The following is a 16988-nucleotide window of genomic DNA, read 5'->3' as shown; positions in this document are numbered from 1 at the left end:
GAGAGGTGCTGGGAGAGGGAGAGGTACATTCTCTGCCCCAAGGCAATCTGGTCCCTCCACATCTACTGCTCCCTCTACATCTACTGCTACTCCACCTTCTGGTGGTGGTAGAAACAGAGGATGGAGAGCCTACTTCTATGCAAGTGGTAACCACTAAATGGCACATGTGCCATGTAATGTTCAAAACTAGATACTTCATGTGTGTTCTTGCATCCTATGGTACAATGTGATCTTGCTGGTGCTCTCAGTGTACTTTGCTGGTGCTCTTATTGTACTTTGCTGGTGTACTTTAAGAATCAATGCCATATATGGCTTTTGTTCATGTGGATGGATGGATTTATTTATTAGTTAATGCCATTTCTGGAGCTGGCTTTTGTTCATGTGGATGGATGTGATCTTGCTATTTATTAGTTAATCAATGCCTGGAATGGACTATGTTCATGTGGATGGTTCTTTTTATGATTGATATGTTCATGACAATGGTGCATACTATTGGATAGAGTAACTCTGTTGCTGGATATATTGTTGTATACATTGTTGGATATGTTGTTAAGGTCTAGGCTAAAAAAGAAGCACTTTGGGTTTTCGGTGGCTAGGGGTCGACGGAACCACCTAATAGAATCAATTAGGGTTTTGGTGGCTCGGGGTCGACAAAAACACCTAAACCTATCAATTAGGGTTTTGGTGGCTCGGGGTCGACGGAACCACCTAAACCTATCATCTAGGCTCTAGGGTGGCTCGGGGTCAACGAAAACACCTAAACCTATCATCTAGGGTTTTGGTGGCTCGGGGTCGACGGAACCACCTAAAGGCATCAACTAGGGTTTTGGTGGCTCGGGGTCGACGAAAACACCTAAACCTATCATCTAGGCTCTAGGGTGGCTCGGGGTCGACGGAACCACCTAAAGGCATCAACTAGGGTTTTGGTGGCTCGGGGTCGACGAAAACACCTAAACCTATCATCTAGGCTCTAGGGTGGCTCGGGGTCGACGGAACCACCTAAAGGCATCAACTAGGGTTTTGGTGGCTCGGGGTCGACGAAAACACCTAAACCTATCATCTAGGCTCTAGGGTGGCTCGGGGTCGACGGAACCACCTAAAGGCATCAACTAGGGTTTTGGTGGCTCGGGGTCGACGAAAACACCTAAACCTATCATCTAGGCTCTAGGGTGGCTCGGGGTCGACGGAACCACCTAAAGGCATCAACTAGTGTTTTGGTGGCTCGCGGTCGACGAAAACACCTAAACCTATCATCTAGGCTCTAGGGTGGCTCCGGGTCGACGGAACCACCTAAAGGCATCATTTAGGGTCTAGGGTGGCTCGGGGTCGACGGAACCACCTAAACCTATCAATTAGGCTCTAGGGTGGCTCGGGGTCGACGGAACCACCTAAACCTATCAATTAGGCTCTAGGGTTGCTCGGGGTCGACGGAACCACCTAAAGGCATCAACTAGGGTCTAGGGTGGCTCGGGGTCGACGGAACCACCTAAAGGCATCATTTAGGGTCTAGGGTGGCTCGGGGTCGACGAAACCACCTAAAGGCATCAACTAGGGTTTTGGTGGCTCGGGGTCGACGAAAACACCTAAACCTATCATCTAGGCTCTAGGGTGGCTCGGGGTCGACGGAACCACCTAAAGGCATCAACTAGGGTCTAGGGTCGCTCGGGGTCGACGGAACCACCTAAACCTATCATCTAGGCTGTAGGGTGGCTCGGGGTCAACGAAAACACCTAAACCTATCAATTAGGGTTTTGGTGGCTCGGGGTCGACGAAAACACCTAAAGGCATCAACTAGGGTCTAGGGTGGCTCGGGGACGACGGAAACACCTAAAGGCATCAACTAGGGTCTAGGGTGGCTCGGGGTCAACGGAACCACCTAAAGGCATCAACTAGGGTTTTGGTGGCTCGGGGTCGACGGAACCACCTAAAGCATTCAACTAGGGTCTAGGGTGGCTCGGGGTCGACGGAACCACCTAAAGCATCACTGTAACATAACATATGTAACTATTCCTTTTGCAAATGCATTTAAACCATCAATATAACATAAGCATCACTCTAACATAAGCATTACTTTTGCAAATGCATTTAAGCATTTAAGCATCACTATAACATAAGTAACACTGGAGTTCAACACATTATAGAATACACATCCATTGTTCACATTACATAGTGGAGTTCAAATGCACAATCCATCCTTTTCTCACAAAAGGATGAATAGCATAACTACTAGGTACATAAACAACCAGAGTTCACAATTATTACTAGAACCATACATTACACAACCATAATTCTAAGTTACTAGGTCATTGCACAACCATCATTCCCAAAAGGTCTGCAATGCCCACTAATCTCAAGTCATCTTGTTCAGTTCTGCAAGATGGCCTGGATCCCCTTGATCTTCTTCTTCAGCTTCTCCTCTGCCTTGATGAGCTCAGTAATCTTAAACTCTTGCATCTGCTTCTCTTCATTATGGTTTTCCTTGAGCTTCAGCAGATCAGCAACCTGGAGCTTCAACTCTAGCTTCTCTTGGGTGAGCTTCTCCTCAAACTTTGTGAACTCTGCATTCTTCAACTCCAAATTTATCCTAGCCTCACTCAACAATTCCTTCTCTTTCATATTCTTCAACTTCAAGTTTTGGATGACAGTTGCTTGAGCACTTGTCAGGTTGCACAGGAGTTCATACTTTTGTTGAAGCTTCTGTGCAGCTGCATCTTTCTTTGCCATTTCTGCATTCATACCAGCCCCCAATTCAGCTCTGCATTGGTGCTGATATGTGACAGCAGACTGCAGATAACTGAAATCCACAACCCTATCCTGCTGAAAGTCCACAAGTTGATGCACATCTTTCACTAACTTGTCATAGTCTGCATCCAGCTTGTTCTTTTCTTCTGTCAACTGATGAATAGTTAGAGCACTTTGAAGATTATCATTCACCCTAGCAGACTTGCTCTCTTCAACCATTGACCAAAGCTTCAGCAATGCATTCTCCATTGTTGGGGGCCACTGCTCATCAACCCACTGAACAAACCCACAATTCTGACCTTCCTGGAAAAATTAGAAGGGCAAAATTTAGTACAATACAACTACCAAGAGTACTAAGCAACAGTTAGTTCATGGCAGTACCTAATGTTGGCACTGACATTAACTGGATTTGCACAGCCATTTGCTAAGCAACAGGACCACATTGTAAAATAAATTAATGTAATCCTACAATGGATGATCAACTCATATATTTACCAGGCACCAGAGTAACACTCCATTCAACTTAGAAGTTGCTAAGCAGCCATGTGCTAAGCAACAGCAGTTGCTAAGAATTGACCATTAATATAATGGAATCCTAACAGTAATAAGCAACACAATGTGAACTACTTTGCCCACCTAAATACACTACACTAGCCTGCAGCAACAAACTAGCTAATGAGACTACCTACTGTCAGCAGTAAGCAATTGTTACTAACTGGCTCCACTGAACTTAATATTGAGCAACACTGCATTTGGAAAGAAGTGTAAATAAATAGCATGTGCACACAACAGGAGCATATATTTTAGCAGAAATGCATTCCACTGAACTTAATAATGATCATTCCTAACAAATTTAGCATGCACATAACTGAATCACAGGTGGCAAACAAGACTCTGCCACTTTCAATGAACACATCCAGTGCTTAATCACCAAGGCAAGAAAATTACCGGCTCTGCACATGCTAAGAACCTTCTCCCAGTCATTGTTCCTTCAAACGCAACAAGCCTCTCTGATGGCTTCCCATGCTTCTCGCACAACACTATCAGATCTAGCTCAAGACCCTTGTAATCCGGGTCCTCAAGAGAGAAAGACACCTGCCCAAGCAAAATACAAGTTACCATCATGTGCAGAGGACGAGGACAAATCAAATCAAACGAAATCCTAACAACAAAGACCACCTACACGCAAAAATCCCCAAATTTCCTAAACCTAACCCTAACCCTAGCTCCAATGGAGTAACTTACCTGGTTCAGCCCATCGGTGGAGGTTTCGGAGTGCATGTACGGGAGGCTTGAGTTGTCGTCGCTGCTCTCGTCCTCCAGAACCATGGCTGCGGTGGCGTGCTGTGGCGACCGGCGGTGGCGGGCGCAGGCGACGGCGAGGCAGAGAGCAGGAAGAAAGAAAGAAGAAGGCGAGCGGGGTCGGGGTCGGGGTCTGGCTCGGTCGCACATAAACGGTCTGAGCCGGCCTCGTCCGAGTCAGCGCGCAGCCAGCGCAGGCGACGCGCGCACTGGCCAGCGTGGCGCCTGACGGGCGGGCCCAATCGGTCAGCTTTAGTGTCAATACGTACAAAACGAGCTTTTAGTCTTTTTTGCAACGGCTAGCCCCAATCTTGGTACTGACACGTAAAACTTACCAATCTTGGTACCAATCTGCTTCCAGTGCCCCAATTGTGGTACTTCTGTGCAATTTACTCTTGCATGTGCATGGAAAGGAGGGGTATAACTAATTGATCCGAAATTACTAATCCTTTTGCGCAGCTAGAGGAACAATTCCGTGAGTAGGCCAGACACATATATAATTCTGAACTCAAGCTGTTGCTGCATAATATTGTGTTTGTTAGTCATAGACGTGGTACTCAAAGTTTTATGTCCCTTGGCCAATCCTAGCGGCAAACTCAAGACCTCACGGCAAATATTCATGGTCTGGATTAACGTTGTTGACCCATTCATGGTCCAGATCTATATGGTGATAGCAAAACACATTTCTTCGTATACTGGACGGTATGATGTGATCAATTTACAAATTTCATTTCATAATACGAAGACTGCATTTAACTGATATGTTCTTGAAATGTGTTTTTAATTTGAACAGAAGACTGATAGGAAGAATGGATGTTCTAACTTGGATTGTGACGGCTTTGTACCTGTAAACTTGGCTACTATTACTCCTGGAGATACTTTGGAGCCATCTCATGGACACATGAATATTACATTGAAGATATTTAAGGTATGATTGCGAAACACGGTAACTCTATCAGTCATACAGACATAATCCTTTTTTTTATTACGTAATAGTTTGCACATGCTTATATTATTATTGAGCATCAAGGTATCCAAAAATCGACTTCCAAATGAAGCCAGAATAATACTATGTCCATCTTGAAATACATTTTTTTCAAAACTCAACTATTTCTGTCCAATTCAATAGAAAAATACCAACATCTATAACACCAAATTGATAAAATATATTGTATGATGGATATTTTTTACAAATTATTTCACGATGAGCCTAATGATACTTTTGGTATTGTAGATATTGATGTCTTTACCTCTGAACTTGGTCAATTGAAAAGTTGAACTTTTCAAAAAATTAAACATCATTTATGTTTCCGAAATGAAGGGAGTATGCATTTTTTGCCATTGTATTTGAGTATGTTTTGTTGTGGCTGACAGTTCATGTAACTATCCTTTTACATTGATGTTGTAGAGTAAAGAAGATGGAGATTGGTGGCTACACTTTGGACATGATATCGATAATCTTAGCCCAGTAGGGTATTGGCCAAAAAGTCTTCTCAATGGCATGCAAGACCATGCCGACGATATAGAATGGGTAGGAAGTACTTTTTCCTACTCTGGGGAGATTAGTCCACCGATGGGCAACGGGCACTGGCCAAGAAGCAATTCAGCAGCATCTTTTCGGAATGTTCAGTATATTGATAGGAATGGTAAAGGCTATGATCCTCCTATGGGTAGTCTTCATGCTTTTGAGAGCCACAAACAATGCTATCGGACTGGTGTATTTCAGCTTCAGGTCCAAGGCAACATGTTCTACTATGGGGGCCCAGGTGGTTGCACTGGTTAATTAGATTAATTTTGAATGACAATAACTCCAATCTAGCTTGTATTTCAAAAATAATCTGGTGAAAGAAATTGCTTCAGTTAATCTGATGTTTCGTTATGTGCCCCCTTTCAATGTATGCTCACAGTTATATGCAATTCAATTTCCATATAGCCTATACGACAAATGCTCGTTAGATTAAGATAAGAGAGTTATCACATTTCATATGCAAGTGGATATTCCGCAAAAAGAAGTTTTTTCATGAATGTTGTGATGTCAGTGAGGTTAGAAATCAACAAAGGGATTTCTTTTCATGGTGAGGTGACAAAGATTGCTTGTCGTTTTCATTAAGATTGGAAGCGAGAAATTTATAGGAAGAAATACATCAGGGCTTAACCACCTGCACAAAAACATATAAACTTATTCTTCTAGCCTACCCGCGGCTAGTTGGGCAGCATTTCACAAATCAACGTCATCGATTCTAATTTCTAAGGTTTTATTTTTTTCAAACTAGATGCCACTATCACGAATCCAATCCTATAAATGTCGATATTGTTTGCAAACTGGAGCAGCTCAATGAGCAACAATTAAATCGCCCATTCAATCGACTAATCCTAATTGCAAGGCTTCGATTAGAAACGCACCTGTTGCTCAACTATATCGGATAGTTCTTGTGGGCTGCGATGTATCACCGTGTCGCTTCGCCATCAGAGCTCAGGCGGACGGTCGGAGTGGGCAGCGGGGCTGCTAGGGCACGGCGGCAGTGGGACTGCAACGGGAACGGCGGCGGCGACTGGGTGGGGATGCGGCTGCCTGCTCAGGGTTGGGCTATTTTAGGAAAAATAAAGCGATAGCTCACCAAGCCCAGGTCCCACTCGTCATAAGCGGTCACGACCATGGTCCACCTGCCAATCGCGGCCCACATGTCCAAAGAACTGAGGCCCCACACGTCAATAACTGAGGAGGTAACGGTCAACTTCATTGACCTGACGGCAAGGGTCCATTTGGTCTTTTAATGGGCCGAGTGGTAGAAGGCAAAGGTGAGGAAAGTTAGATGCTATGGGCAAAACTGAGCACAACTAAGGAAGGAGGGGCACAGAAATAGAAATCCCATTATGGAATAATCACTTTGGTAGCTAATTAAGGTGCAAGATGCTAGACAATTCAAAAATTTAATCCAATTTGTCTGCTCAATGTTAGCTTTAAAATCATTACTGAAGTTTTGATGAACAGATTGAGCAGTGTGATCAAGCCCATTATTTCCCCTACACAAACTGCCTTTATTAAAGGGATATATATTATGGAGGGGGTGGTGGTGCCACATGAGGCCCTAAATACTATCCATCATAAAAAACAAAGTGCACTCTTATTCAAGGTGGACTTTGAGAAGGCTTATGATAAGGTAAAATGGCCATTTGTTTACAAAATGCTGAAATTAAAGAATTTTCCCGATCAATGGTGTGACCTGGTGATGCACACTATGATTGGGGGACATGTAGGAGTCAAGGTAAATGATATGACTCATAAAGAGCTAAGACAAGGGATGTCATGTCTCCCCTGCTATTTGATTTAGCTGCTGATGTCTTGGCCATCATACTAGATAAAGCCAAACAAAATGGTTCTGTTAAAGGGGTAATGTCTGAGTTTGGTAATAATGGTGTGAACATGCTTCAGTATGGAGATGATACCATATTTCTTATACAAGATGATGAAGAAAGTGCCAGAAATTTAAAATTCATTCTCAGTGCATTTGAACAGATATCAGGATTGATTATTAATTTTCACAAGAGTGAGATATTTTGTTTGGTGAGGCTATTAATAAAGCAGAAAAATATCAGGAATTTTTCACTTGTGAGCATGGGAAAATGCCATTGAAATACCTAAGTTTACTTGTTCCTGATGTGAGGCTAGGGAATGAGTTTTGGAAGACTGCTACTGAGAAAATTGAAAAAAGATGTGCCTATTGACAAGGGAGATTATTAAATTATAGCAGGTAGAGTGACCTTGGTCCAGTCCTGCCTATTTAACATACCCATATATATGATGTTTTTTATCCCTTACCTGCTGGAATTAGAAGAAAAAACTGATTTCTTCAGAGCTAGACTGGTCTGGCGGGAAAATGAGGACAAGAAGAAGAAGTATCATTTAGTCAACTGGAAAACCTGTTGCCTCCCAAAAAACCTGGGGGTTGGGGGATATTAAATCCAGATCTTATGAATAAAGCTTTGCTAGCTAGATGGTTTTGGTAACTTGAAACCGATGAAGGAATCTGGATCGACATATTACTTAACAAATATGTGAATGGAAAATGCATTTCTGGCATTAGAAAAAAACCAGGAGATTCTCAGTTTTGGGGCAGCCTCATGCATGTTAAAAATCTTTATTATCAACATATTAAGAAGCAGCTGGGTGATGGGAGGCACACTAGGTTTTGGGAAGATTCGTGGGTAGGTTCCAAACCTCTAAAGGAGGCCTACCCCAGTTTATACAACATTAGTTTTGAGCATGATATCTTTGTTGCAGAGGCTATTGAAAGGGGGTGGAATAATTTCACTTTTAGAAGAAGTTTACTTGGAGATAAGACTGAGCTGTGGGCTAGTCTGAAAACTAGACGTGAGGAGGTTAGAATGTATGGAGGCAAAGACAAATCCCTATGGATGCTTACCAATGACAGAAAATTCTCCGTGAAATCTTTGTATCTTTTCCTAGTCAAATCTGATGTAGGTTTCCCACACAAGTTTCTGTGGAAAATAAAAATTCTAGCCAAGATTAAAAATGTTTTTTTGGTTGATTGTTCGTAAAAGCATTTTAACCAAAGACAATTTAATCAAAAGGGGGTGGAAAGCAAAAAAGGAGTGTGTTTATTATGGACAAGATGAAAGTATAGATCACCTGTTCTTTAACTGTTCTGCTGCCAGGCTTATATGGAGCTTGGTGAAGTGCTCTTTTCATTTGGGATCAGCTCCCGTGAGTTGGATGATTGTTTTTTTTTGAACACCAACTTATATTAATTAACCAACCACACTAGTACACTCATTCGATACAAAATTCACCACACAGGGCGGTACATCATTTACAAGAATACCATCTACTCTATTGTCAAAGCTATACTTAGCGATTAAATGAGCCACCATATTGGCCGTGCGGCTAATCTTTGACAATTGAAGATTGTTGATCAACTTCGAGATACTCAACGCTTCCATCTTCAGGTCACGCATAGCAGACCTGTCATAGTCCCCCGATGCAAGAGACGCTACCACAAAAGTGCAGTCAGTCTCTAAAATTATAGGATTATGAAGAGAAATACCTACGTAGAGACCGGCAATGCAAGCTGTAAGGGCATATTTATCCCTAAGGTGTTTTGGTGATTGATGACAATGCTTTTGCGGACTAATCGTGTGCGTTGAGTGTTTTTCAGAGGTTCATTCTTTTGGGCACGAGACGATATCCTCCCCTCGGAACTTAAAGCGAAGACGGTGTAGTCCTTTCGGATTAGTTTGGTGGACTAGTTTCATAGGGATCACCGTACTATCAAGAGGGGGTCCGCTTTGGAAAGGCTAGGGCGGAATCATCACGTACACTTCCTTTGCCCCTCCCTCCGAGCCTTTCCGTTTCGTTGATGGGCTTGGATTCTCCTTTCTTTGTGCCCTCTCTGGTCCCAGCGGTAGTACCGCGGGCCAGAGCGGTAGTACCGCTTGGGTGGTACAAGCGGTAGTACCGCTCCGGAGCGGTAGTACCGCCCAGAGCAGTAGTACCGCTAGTAGCTCCGTGTGTGTGCTATCTCTGGTCCCAGCGGTAGTACCGCGGGACGGAGCGGTAGTACCGCTTGGGTGCCACAAGCGGTAGTACCGCTCTGGGCGCGGTAGTACCGCTCTAGAGCAGTAGTACCGCTGGTGGCCCCAAGCCGTAGTACCGCTCTGGTCTCGTGCTAGTACCGCCTCGATTCGAGGGCTCTTTTTCGTGTCGGGTTTTACAGTACTGGCCGCGGCTGTGGGGGGCCGTAGTACCGCTCCTGTGCGGTAGTACCGCCCTCCCTCCGCGGTAGTACCGCTGTGGACCAAGCGGTAGTACCGCGCTTTTGGGCGGTAGTACCGCTTAGTGTTGCAAGCGGTAGTACCGCTGGCACAGCGGTACTACCGCTCTCTTCGGGGCAGAGGGGGGGTAACGGTTGGTTTGTTCCCCCCACTATATAAAGGGGTCTTCTTCCCCAAAGTTGACTTACCTCTTCCCCCAAAAGCTCCATTGTTGCTCCAAGCTCCATTTTCGCCCGATCTCTCTCCCTAGCCAATCAAACTTGTTGATTTGCTCGGGATTGGTTGAGAAGGCCACGATCTACACTTCCACCAAGAGAAATTTGATTCCCCCACTTATCCCTAGCGGATCTTGTTACTCTTGGGTGTTTGAGCACCCTAGACGGTTGAGGTCACCGCGAAGCCATAGTCCATTGTGGTGAAGCTTTGTGGTGTCGTTGGGAGCCTCCAATTAAGTTGTGGAGATTGCCCCAACCTTGTTTGTAAAGGTTCGGTCGCCGCCTTCAAGGGCACCAATAGTGGAATCACGGCATCTCGCATTGTGTGAGGTCGTGAGGAGAATACGGTGGCCCTAGTGGCTTCTTGGGGAGCATTGTGCCTCCACACCGCTCCAACGGAGACGTACTTCCCGTCAAAAGGAAGGAACTTCGGTAACACATCCTCGTCTCCACCGGCTCCACTCTTGGTTATCTTGTTCCTTTACTTTCGCTAGTTTACTTGTGTTGTTTCTCTTTCTTACTTGCGTGCTTGTTGTCGTTGCATCATATAGGTTGCTCACTTAGTTGCATATCTAGACAACCTATTTTGATGCAAAGTTTAATTTGGTAAAGAAAAGTTAAAAAATTGTTAGTTGCCTATTCACCCCCCCCCCTCTAGTCAACTATATCGATCCTTTCAATTGGTATCAGAGCCTCGTCTCATTATTAAGGACTTTACCGTCCAAAGAGTATGGTTGACGTCGTAGACGGTGCGGAGGAGCACTCCGGTGAAAATCCTGTCTCGTCTACGGGAGATGGGGGAACCGCGGTCTCTCGTGAGGAATTCAATGTGGCGTTGGACACATTGAAAACCACCATGACGACCAAGGTCGAAAGCATGTTGAATAAATTCTTAGAAGGGCTTAAACTTACAACCGCACCGTTGAAAGTGGGTGATCCCGCTAACAAGGTGACGGATGCTACCTCCGACAAGGGGGAAGCTTCGAGCGAGAAGGCTCCTTGTTCTAGTGATAAAAATGGCACCGGCATCTTTGTCCATGTGGAACCTCCACCCGTCTATGGTGGACCGCTTCCTTCCACTCATTTGAATCATGCCGGCCCGGCCCCTAAGATTGAGAAGAATGTAGATTTTGATTCTTGGGTCTATCGTTTTAAGCGTCATTTAAATCATGTGAACACTAACCTTTGGAGAATCATTGAAGAAGGCTTTTATCCGCATGACCGAAGCAACTTCACTCCTAGAGAAGTGGTGGATCATCAATTCAATGAGAATGCTCTCTTCATCATCCAAGAAGCAATCCCGCCCGAAGATCTTCCTCATCTCCGGCCTTACACCGTGGCCAAAGATGCTTGGCTCCAAGTTGTTTCCCTCTATCGGGGAAGCGCAAGCATTCAACGCTCCAACTATGAAGTGGTGCAAGATGAAGCCGACGATTTTGCAATGAAAGAAGATGAAGAACCTCGTGAGCTTTTTCGGAGAGTGACCAAACTTGCGGTCTCTCTCCGAGATCATGGAAGTAAGGACACGGATGACAATTGGATCAAGCGCAAATTCCTCAAGGCAATGATGCCCTACCACAAAGCCATGTCCTCTGTAATTCGTCAAAGGCCGGACTTCCACACTTTGTCATCAAGTGAAGTGTTGGATGAGTTTGTTGCTATGAGCATCTTGGACAAGACCGCCGACAATGCGGTCCTTCGCTCTCAAAGAGTAAAGAAGCCCAACCTTGCTCTAAAGGCCAAGGCTAGTATGGAGGAAGAGGATGAAGAGGAAGAAGAGGAGGGCAACCTCGAAGATACGAAGTATGCCTATCATGAACACATGGCTCTTGCGTCAAGGCAATTTTGGAGCAAGAAGAACACAAGGCCAAACTTCAACAAAAGCAACTCAAGTGGCGCAAAGGGCAAGCAACGGATGAGGACTTGCTTCAATTGTGGCAATGTGAGCCACTTTGTTGCGGAATGCCCTTACGAGAAGAGGGAAGACAATGGTGGCAAGCTCATTAGAAAAGACAAGGCCAAGTCGTTCCCCAACAAGAGCAACTTCACCAAGAAGACTCCCTTCAAGGCGTTGGTGGTTCAAGAAGAGTACAATGAGGATGATGACGATGATGAAGATAGTGAGTCGGTTGCCATGGCCTCCGTTGCCGTTGCCAAGACTCCACGGGTGTCTCTCTTCGACTCACCCAATGAGAACATCACCGCCAAGTGCCTCATGGCTAAAGCCACCAATAAGGTAACCTCCAACATCAAAACTACCATCATTAATCATCCTTCTTCGACGGATAGTATTGATGAACATGAGGGAACAAATGTGGAGGAAAATGAGTTTGAGATCTTTATGAGTAAACTCAAGGGAAAATCCAAGAAGCACTTCGTTGCTCTCTTGGAACAACTTGGTGAAGCCAATGACATGATCGAGGCTCACGAAGATACCATCTCTAAGATGGAGGGGCATAGTCGTGACTATGCCGATGAGATTTCGGATCTTTCCAATGCTCTTGACGAAGAGCATGGTCTTCGTTCTCTTGAGGAGTCATACAACGATGATCATGCTAAGTTAAAGAAGGATCTTGATCATGCTCTTGTTGTGTCTCGTGTGCTAAACTCCGAGAAGGCTATACTTGGGGTTGATCTTGCTAGACTCAAAGAGGAGTTTGGCATCCTCGACAAGGCTCACAAAGTCTTGAAGGGCGTTCATGCTAGCCTCAAGGAGTCTCATGATCAACTCCAAGTGAAGCTAACAAAGGAGAAAGCCACCTTTCCTCATATGGTGTTAATTGATAATGCAAATGCTACTAACCCGTGTTGTGAGCATGTGCATCTTGTTGAGGAGAATGCTAAGCTAAAGGAGCAACTTGAGAAAGGCCTCATGTCATGCATACAAGGTGAGAAGAACCTCAACGACCTCTTGAGCAATCAAAAGGAAGTTGTGGCCAAGGAGGGGATTGGGTTCGCACCCAATCCCAAGAACAAGAAGAAGAATGACAAGACCAAGCGACCTCCTCCTCTCAAGCAAACTTTTGTGAAGGAGGGAGAGGGTACTTCCAAGGAGAAGAAGAACAATGCGAAGGGTGGAGGTGTCAAGAAGAGCAATGCCACTCCTTCCAACAAAGCCGGCGACTTTAATCCTTCTTATGTGTTATGTCGTGCTAGTGATGGGCATGTTTATGCCAAATTCGTTGGTTCTCCTCATGAGTACATTGAATGGTCTATTTGGGTTCCTAAGACCCTTGTTGCTAACATCAAAGGACCCATTACAAAATGGGTACCTAAAACCAAGCATTGATCTCTTGTAGGTGTTTGCTTCTGGTGGGGGATCATGGTTGCTCGATAGTGGAGCTACAAATCATATGACCGGAAGCAAGGACTTGGTGGTGGACGTGCACAAGAATCCATCTATGCCCACCAATGTCGAGTGGGGTGATGCCTCGTCTTCTAAGGTACTGGGACTCGGCAAAGTTGCCATTTCTCATGATCTCATGATCGAGAAGGTCATGCTAGTTGAGTCCCTTGCATACAATTTACTTTCCGTTCGTCAACTTGCTATCATGGGCTTTGCCACCTTCTTTGATATTGATACCGTGTCCCTCTTGTGGAGCAAGACTCTTAAAGTAGCCTTTGTTGGGCATGTCGAGAACGGTCTCTATGTGATTAACTTTTCGGAGCAACCCACTAAGACCGCGACATGCCTAATGGCTAAAGTTGACGTGGGGCGGCTGTGGCATCGCGTTTAGCCCATGTCAATATGAGATCTTTGCAAAGTCTTCTCAAGGGGGACCATGTCCGTGGACTAACGAACGTTAGTTTTGCCAAAGATCGTGCTTGCAGTGCTTGTATCGAAGGAAAGCTTCATGAGAAGGTTCACCCTCCCACGACTCTTATTTACTCGAAGAGGCCGTTGGAGCTCCTTCATTTGGATCTCTTTGGGCCTCCATCCTTTGATAGTCTTGGGGGTAGAAAGTACTGCTTGGTAATTGTGGATGACTACTCTAGATACACGTGGGTGTATTTCTTCAAGAGGAAGAGTGAGACCCAACAAACAGTCATTGACTTTGCAAATGAAGCCCAACGTCAACACAATACAAAGATCTTGACAATAAGAAGTGACAACGGCACCGAGTTCAAGAACTACACCTTGGATGAGTTTCTCAGTGATGAGGGGATCAAGCATCAATATTCCGCACCTTACACCCCTCAACAAAATGGTGTTGCGGAGAGGAAGAATCAGACGTTGATGGATGCGGCAAGGACCATGATGGCGGAGTTCAAGTCTCCATACAACTTTTGGGCCGAAGCCATCAACACCGCGTGTCATGCTTCAAATCGGCTCTATCTTCGCAAAGGCTTGAACAAGACTCCATATGAGATCCTCACCGGGAACAAGCCCAACCTCAAGTACTTTCGGGTGTTCGGGTGTAAGTGTTTCATTCTCAAGAAAGGTGTTCGTTTGTCTAAATTTGAGACTAGAGCTCATGAGGGCATATTTGTTGGTTATGCTACAAACTCCCATGCTTACCGTGTTCTCAATAAGTCCACGGGACTTATTGAGGAGACGTGTAACGTGGAGTTTGATGAAAATAACGGCTCCCAAGTGGAGCAAAGTGGTACTTGTGATGTAGGTGATGAAATTCCTCCCCAAGCCATAAAAAGAATGGGTATTGGTTATATCCTACCCGTTGAGGAACCCCTTGTGGCCGAAGGAGAAGGACAATGCTCCAATCTAGTGGAGCCATCACCAACCCAAGACCCACACGCTTCCGAAGAACAAAGTGAAGGCCCTCAACCTCATGAACAAGATCAAGGGCAAGATCAACCTCAAGATGGTGGTGATCCACCAAATGATGCCCAAGGTCAAGTTCTTCCCCTCGAGCTAGTTCAAGATCAAGAACAAGCTCAAGACGATGCTCGAGATGATCAAGTTACCCCTCCTCACTTCACTTTCGAGGAGGAATTGGAGCGTCGTGCCGCTAAGATCGCTTCCAAGCTCACCACCAAAGGTCATCTCATGGAGAATGTGGTTGGAAGCCTAAGAAAGGGGGTAAGCACTCGTAGACAATTAGCAAACTATTGTGAACATCATGCGTTTGTTTCTTGTGTCGAACCCCAAAAGGTTTATGAAGCGCTTGAGGACCCGGATTGGCTCAACGCCATGCATGAAGAACTCAACAACTTCGAACATAACCAAGTGTGGAAGTTAGTGCCAAGGCCAACCGGGAATCATAATGTCATTGGAACCAAGTGGATATTCAAGAACAAGCAAGACGCTCATGGAATCATTGTTCGCAACAAGGCTCGTCTAGTGGCACAAGGCTACTCCCAAGTCGAGGGTATCGACTACGGTGAAACCTTTGCCCCCGTTGCTCGTCTTGAATCTATTTGTTTGTTGATTGCTTATGCTTCTCATCATAATTTCACTTTGCAACAAATGGATGTGAAGAGTGCCTTTCTTAATGGTCCCATAAATGAGTTGGTATATGTCAAACAACCCCCCGGGTTCGAAGATCCCTATTTCCCCGATCATGTGTATCAACTCCACAAGGCGCTCTATGGCCTTAAACAAGCCCCACGTGCGTGGTATGAGCATCTTACGGAGTTGTTACAAGATCGTGGATTCGAAATCGGGAAAATCGACCCCACTCTTTTTACTAAGAAGGTCAAAGGGGAGTTGTTTGTGTGCCAACTATATGTTGATGATATTATTTTTGGTTCCCCTAACAAAGCTTTCAATGAAGAATTTGCCGCTCTCATGACCTCAAAGTTCAAGATGTCTATGATGGGAGAGTTGAAGTTCTTTCTCGGATTCGAAATCAAACAAAGAAGAGAAGGAACCTTCATCAACCAAGCCAAATACACTCAATACATGCTAAAGAGATTCAAGCTAAGTGATGTCAAGCCGGCTTCCACTCCAATGCCCACCAAGTGCCAACTTGACATTGATCCCAATGGTAAAGCGGTGGATCAAAAGGTATATCGCTCTATGATTGGATCCTTGCTTTACCTTTGTGCATCTAGACCGGATATCATGTTGAGTGTGGGAATATGTGCACGGTTTCAAGCCGCACCTAAGGAAAGCCACTTTGTGGCGGTCAAGCGAATCTTTCGATATTTGGCTCATACCCCAAACTTTGGCCTATGGTACCCAAGAGGAGCAAACTTCAAGCTTGTAGGTTTTTCGGACTCCGATTGGGCGGGAGACAAAGTGGATAGGAAGTCCACTTCCGGAGGGTGCCAATTTCTTGGTTGCTCTTTGGTAAGTTGGTCTTCCAAAAAGCAAAGTTGTGTGTCTCTCTCGTCCACCGAAGCGGAGTATGTGGCGGCCGGAAGTTGTTGTGCACAACTCTTATGGATGAGGCAAACTTTAAAGGATTACGGTGTCATTTGTGACAAAGTGCCTCTTTGGTGTGACAATGAAAGTGCTATCAAGATTTCTCTCAACCCGGTGCAACACTTCAAGACAAAGCATATTGAGATTCGGTATCACTTCATCCGGGATCATATTAGGCGAGGGGAGATCGAGCTCAACTATGTCAACACTCATGATAATCTTGCAGATATTTTCACGAAGCCATTGGATGAAGCAAGATTTCGCGAGTTAAGGCATGAGCTAAATATCATTGATTCGAGCAATGTGGTTTGAACCTTTGCACACCCCTCACATTCATTGTGCTTTCTTGTCTAGGTGTAGGCATGGACGTAGGGGGAGTGTTGTTCTCTCAATGAACTTTCCCTCCCCCCACAATGCATAAACTAATCTCACTCTTCCACATTAGCCATTTTTGATGGTACTTGTGCTTCATAGACGAGCTTTGGTCATGGGCCCAAGGATAATTCTTCGCGGTGCCATACCAAGTGACTCAAACATAGGTGGCCTCGGCCACCGCCCTCTCGTATAGAGGTGTGTGATTCTTGTTCTCTTGCTAGTGCTCTTGTTGG

General features: G+C 45.0%; 2 protein-coding genes across 2 annotated transcripts; one reads left to right on the top strand and one right to left on the bottom strand.

The window, feature by feature from the left end:
- Positions 1–2082: 2082 nt before the first annotated feature.
- On the bottom strand, positions 2083–6887 carry LOC109787369 (uncharacterized). Its single transcript, XM_073497339.1, has 3 exons — positions 6448–6887; positions 3691–3837; positions 2083–3045 (listed from the first exon to the last, which is right to left on the bottom strand). Exons 2-3 carry the CDS (start codon positions 3724–3726, stop codon positions 2365–2367), a joined length of 717 nt encoding a protein of 238 aa, XP_073353440.1. The 5' UTR covers positions 3727–3837; positions 6448–6887; the 3' UTR covers positions 2083–2364.
- LOC109787370 (protein neprosin-like) lies at positions 4022–5827 on the top strand. The gene is made up of 4 exons (XM_073497510.1): positions 4022–4154; positions 4703–4746; positions 4841–4972; positions 5453–5827. Exons 1-4 carry the CDS (start codon positions 4022–4024, stop codon positions 5825–5827), a joined length of 684 nt encoding a protein of 227 aa, XP_073353611.1.
- Positions 6888–16988: the final 10101 nt, after the last annotated feature.

This window comes from Aegilops tauschii, chromosome 4 (genome assembly GCF_002575655.3).
Source record: "Aegilops tauschii subsp. strangulata cultivar AL8/78 chromosome 4, Aet v6.0, whole genome shotgun sequence".
In the NCBI taxonomy this organism is placed as follows: Eukaryota; Viridiplantae; Streptophyta; class Magnoliopsida; order Poales; family Poaceae; genus Aegilops; species Aegilops tauschii.
This window is presented reverse-complemented; position numbering and strand designations above follow the sequence as displayed.

What these genes read in the sequence shown, in the direction of transcription:
- LOC109787369 (XM_073497339.1), bottom strand. Translation starts at nt 3,726, where the DNA reads ATGACTGGGAGAAGGTTCTTAGCATGTGCAGAGCCG. An exon ending in TCTTAGCATGTGCAGAGCCG is followed by an intron (nt 3,046 to 3,690) that starts GTAATTTTCTTG and finishes TAATTTTTCCAG; the next exon opens with GAAGGTCAGAATTGTGGGTT.
- LOC109787370 (XM_073497510.1), top strand. Translation starts at nt 4,022, where the DNA reads ATGTACGGGAGGCTTGAGTTGTCGTCGCTGCTCTCGTCCTCCAGAACC. An exon ending in AGGAAGAAAGAAAGAAGAAG is followed by an intron (nt 4,155 to 4,702) that starts GCGAGCGGGGTC and finishes TTCATGGTCCAG; the next exon opens with ATCTATATGGTGATAGCAAA. An exon ending in TTACATTGAAGATATTTAAG is followed by an intron (nt 4,973 to 5,452) that starts GTATGATTGCGA and finishes TTGATGTTGTAG; the next exon opens with AGTAAAGAAGATGGAGATTG.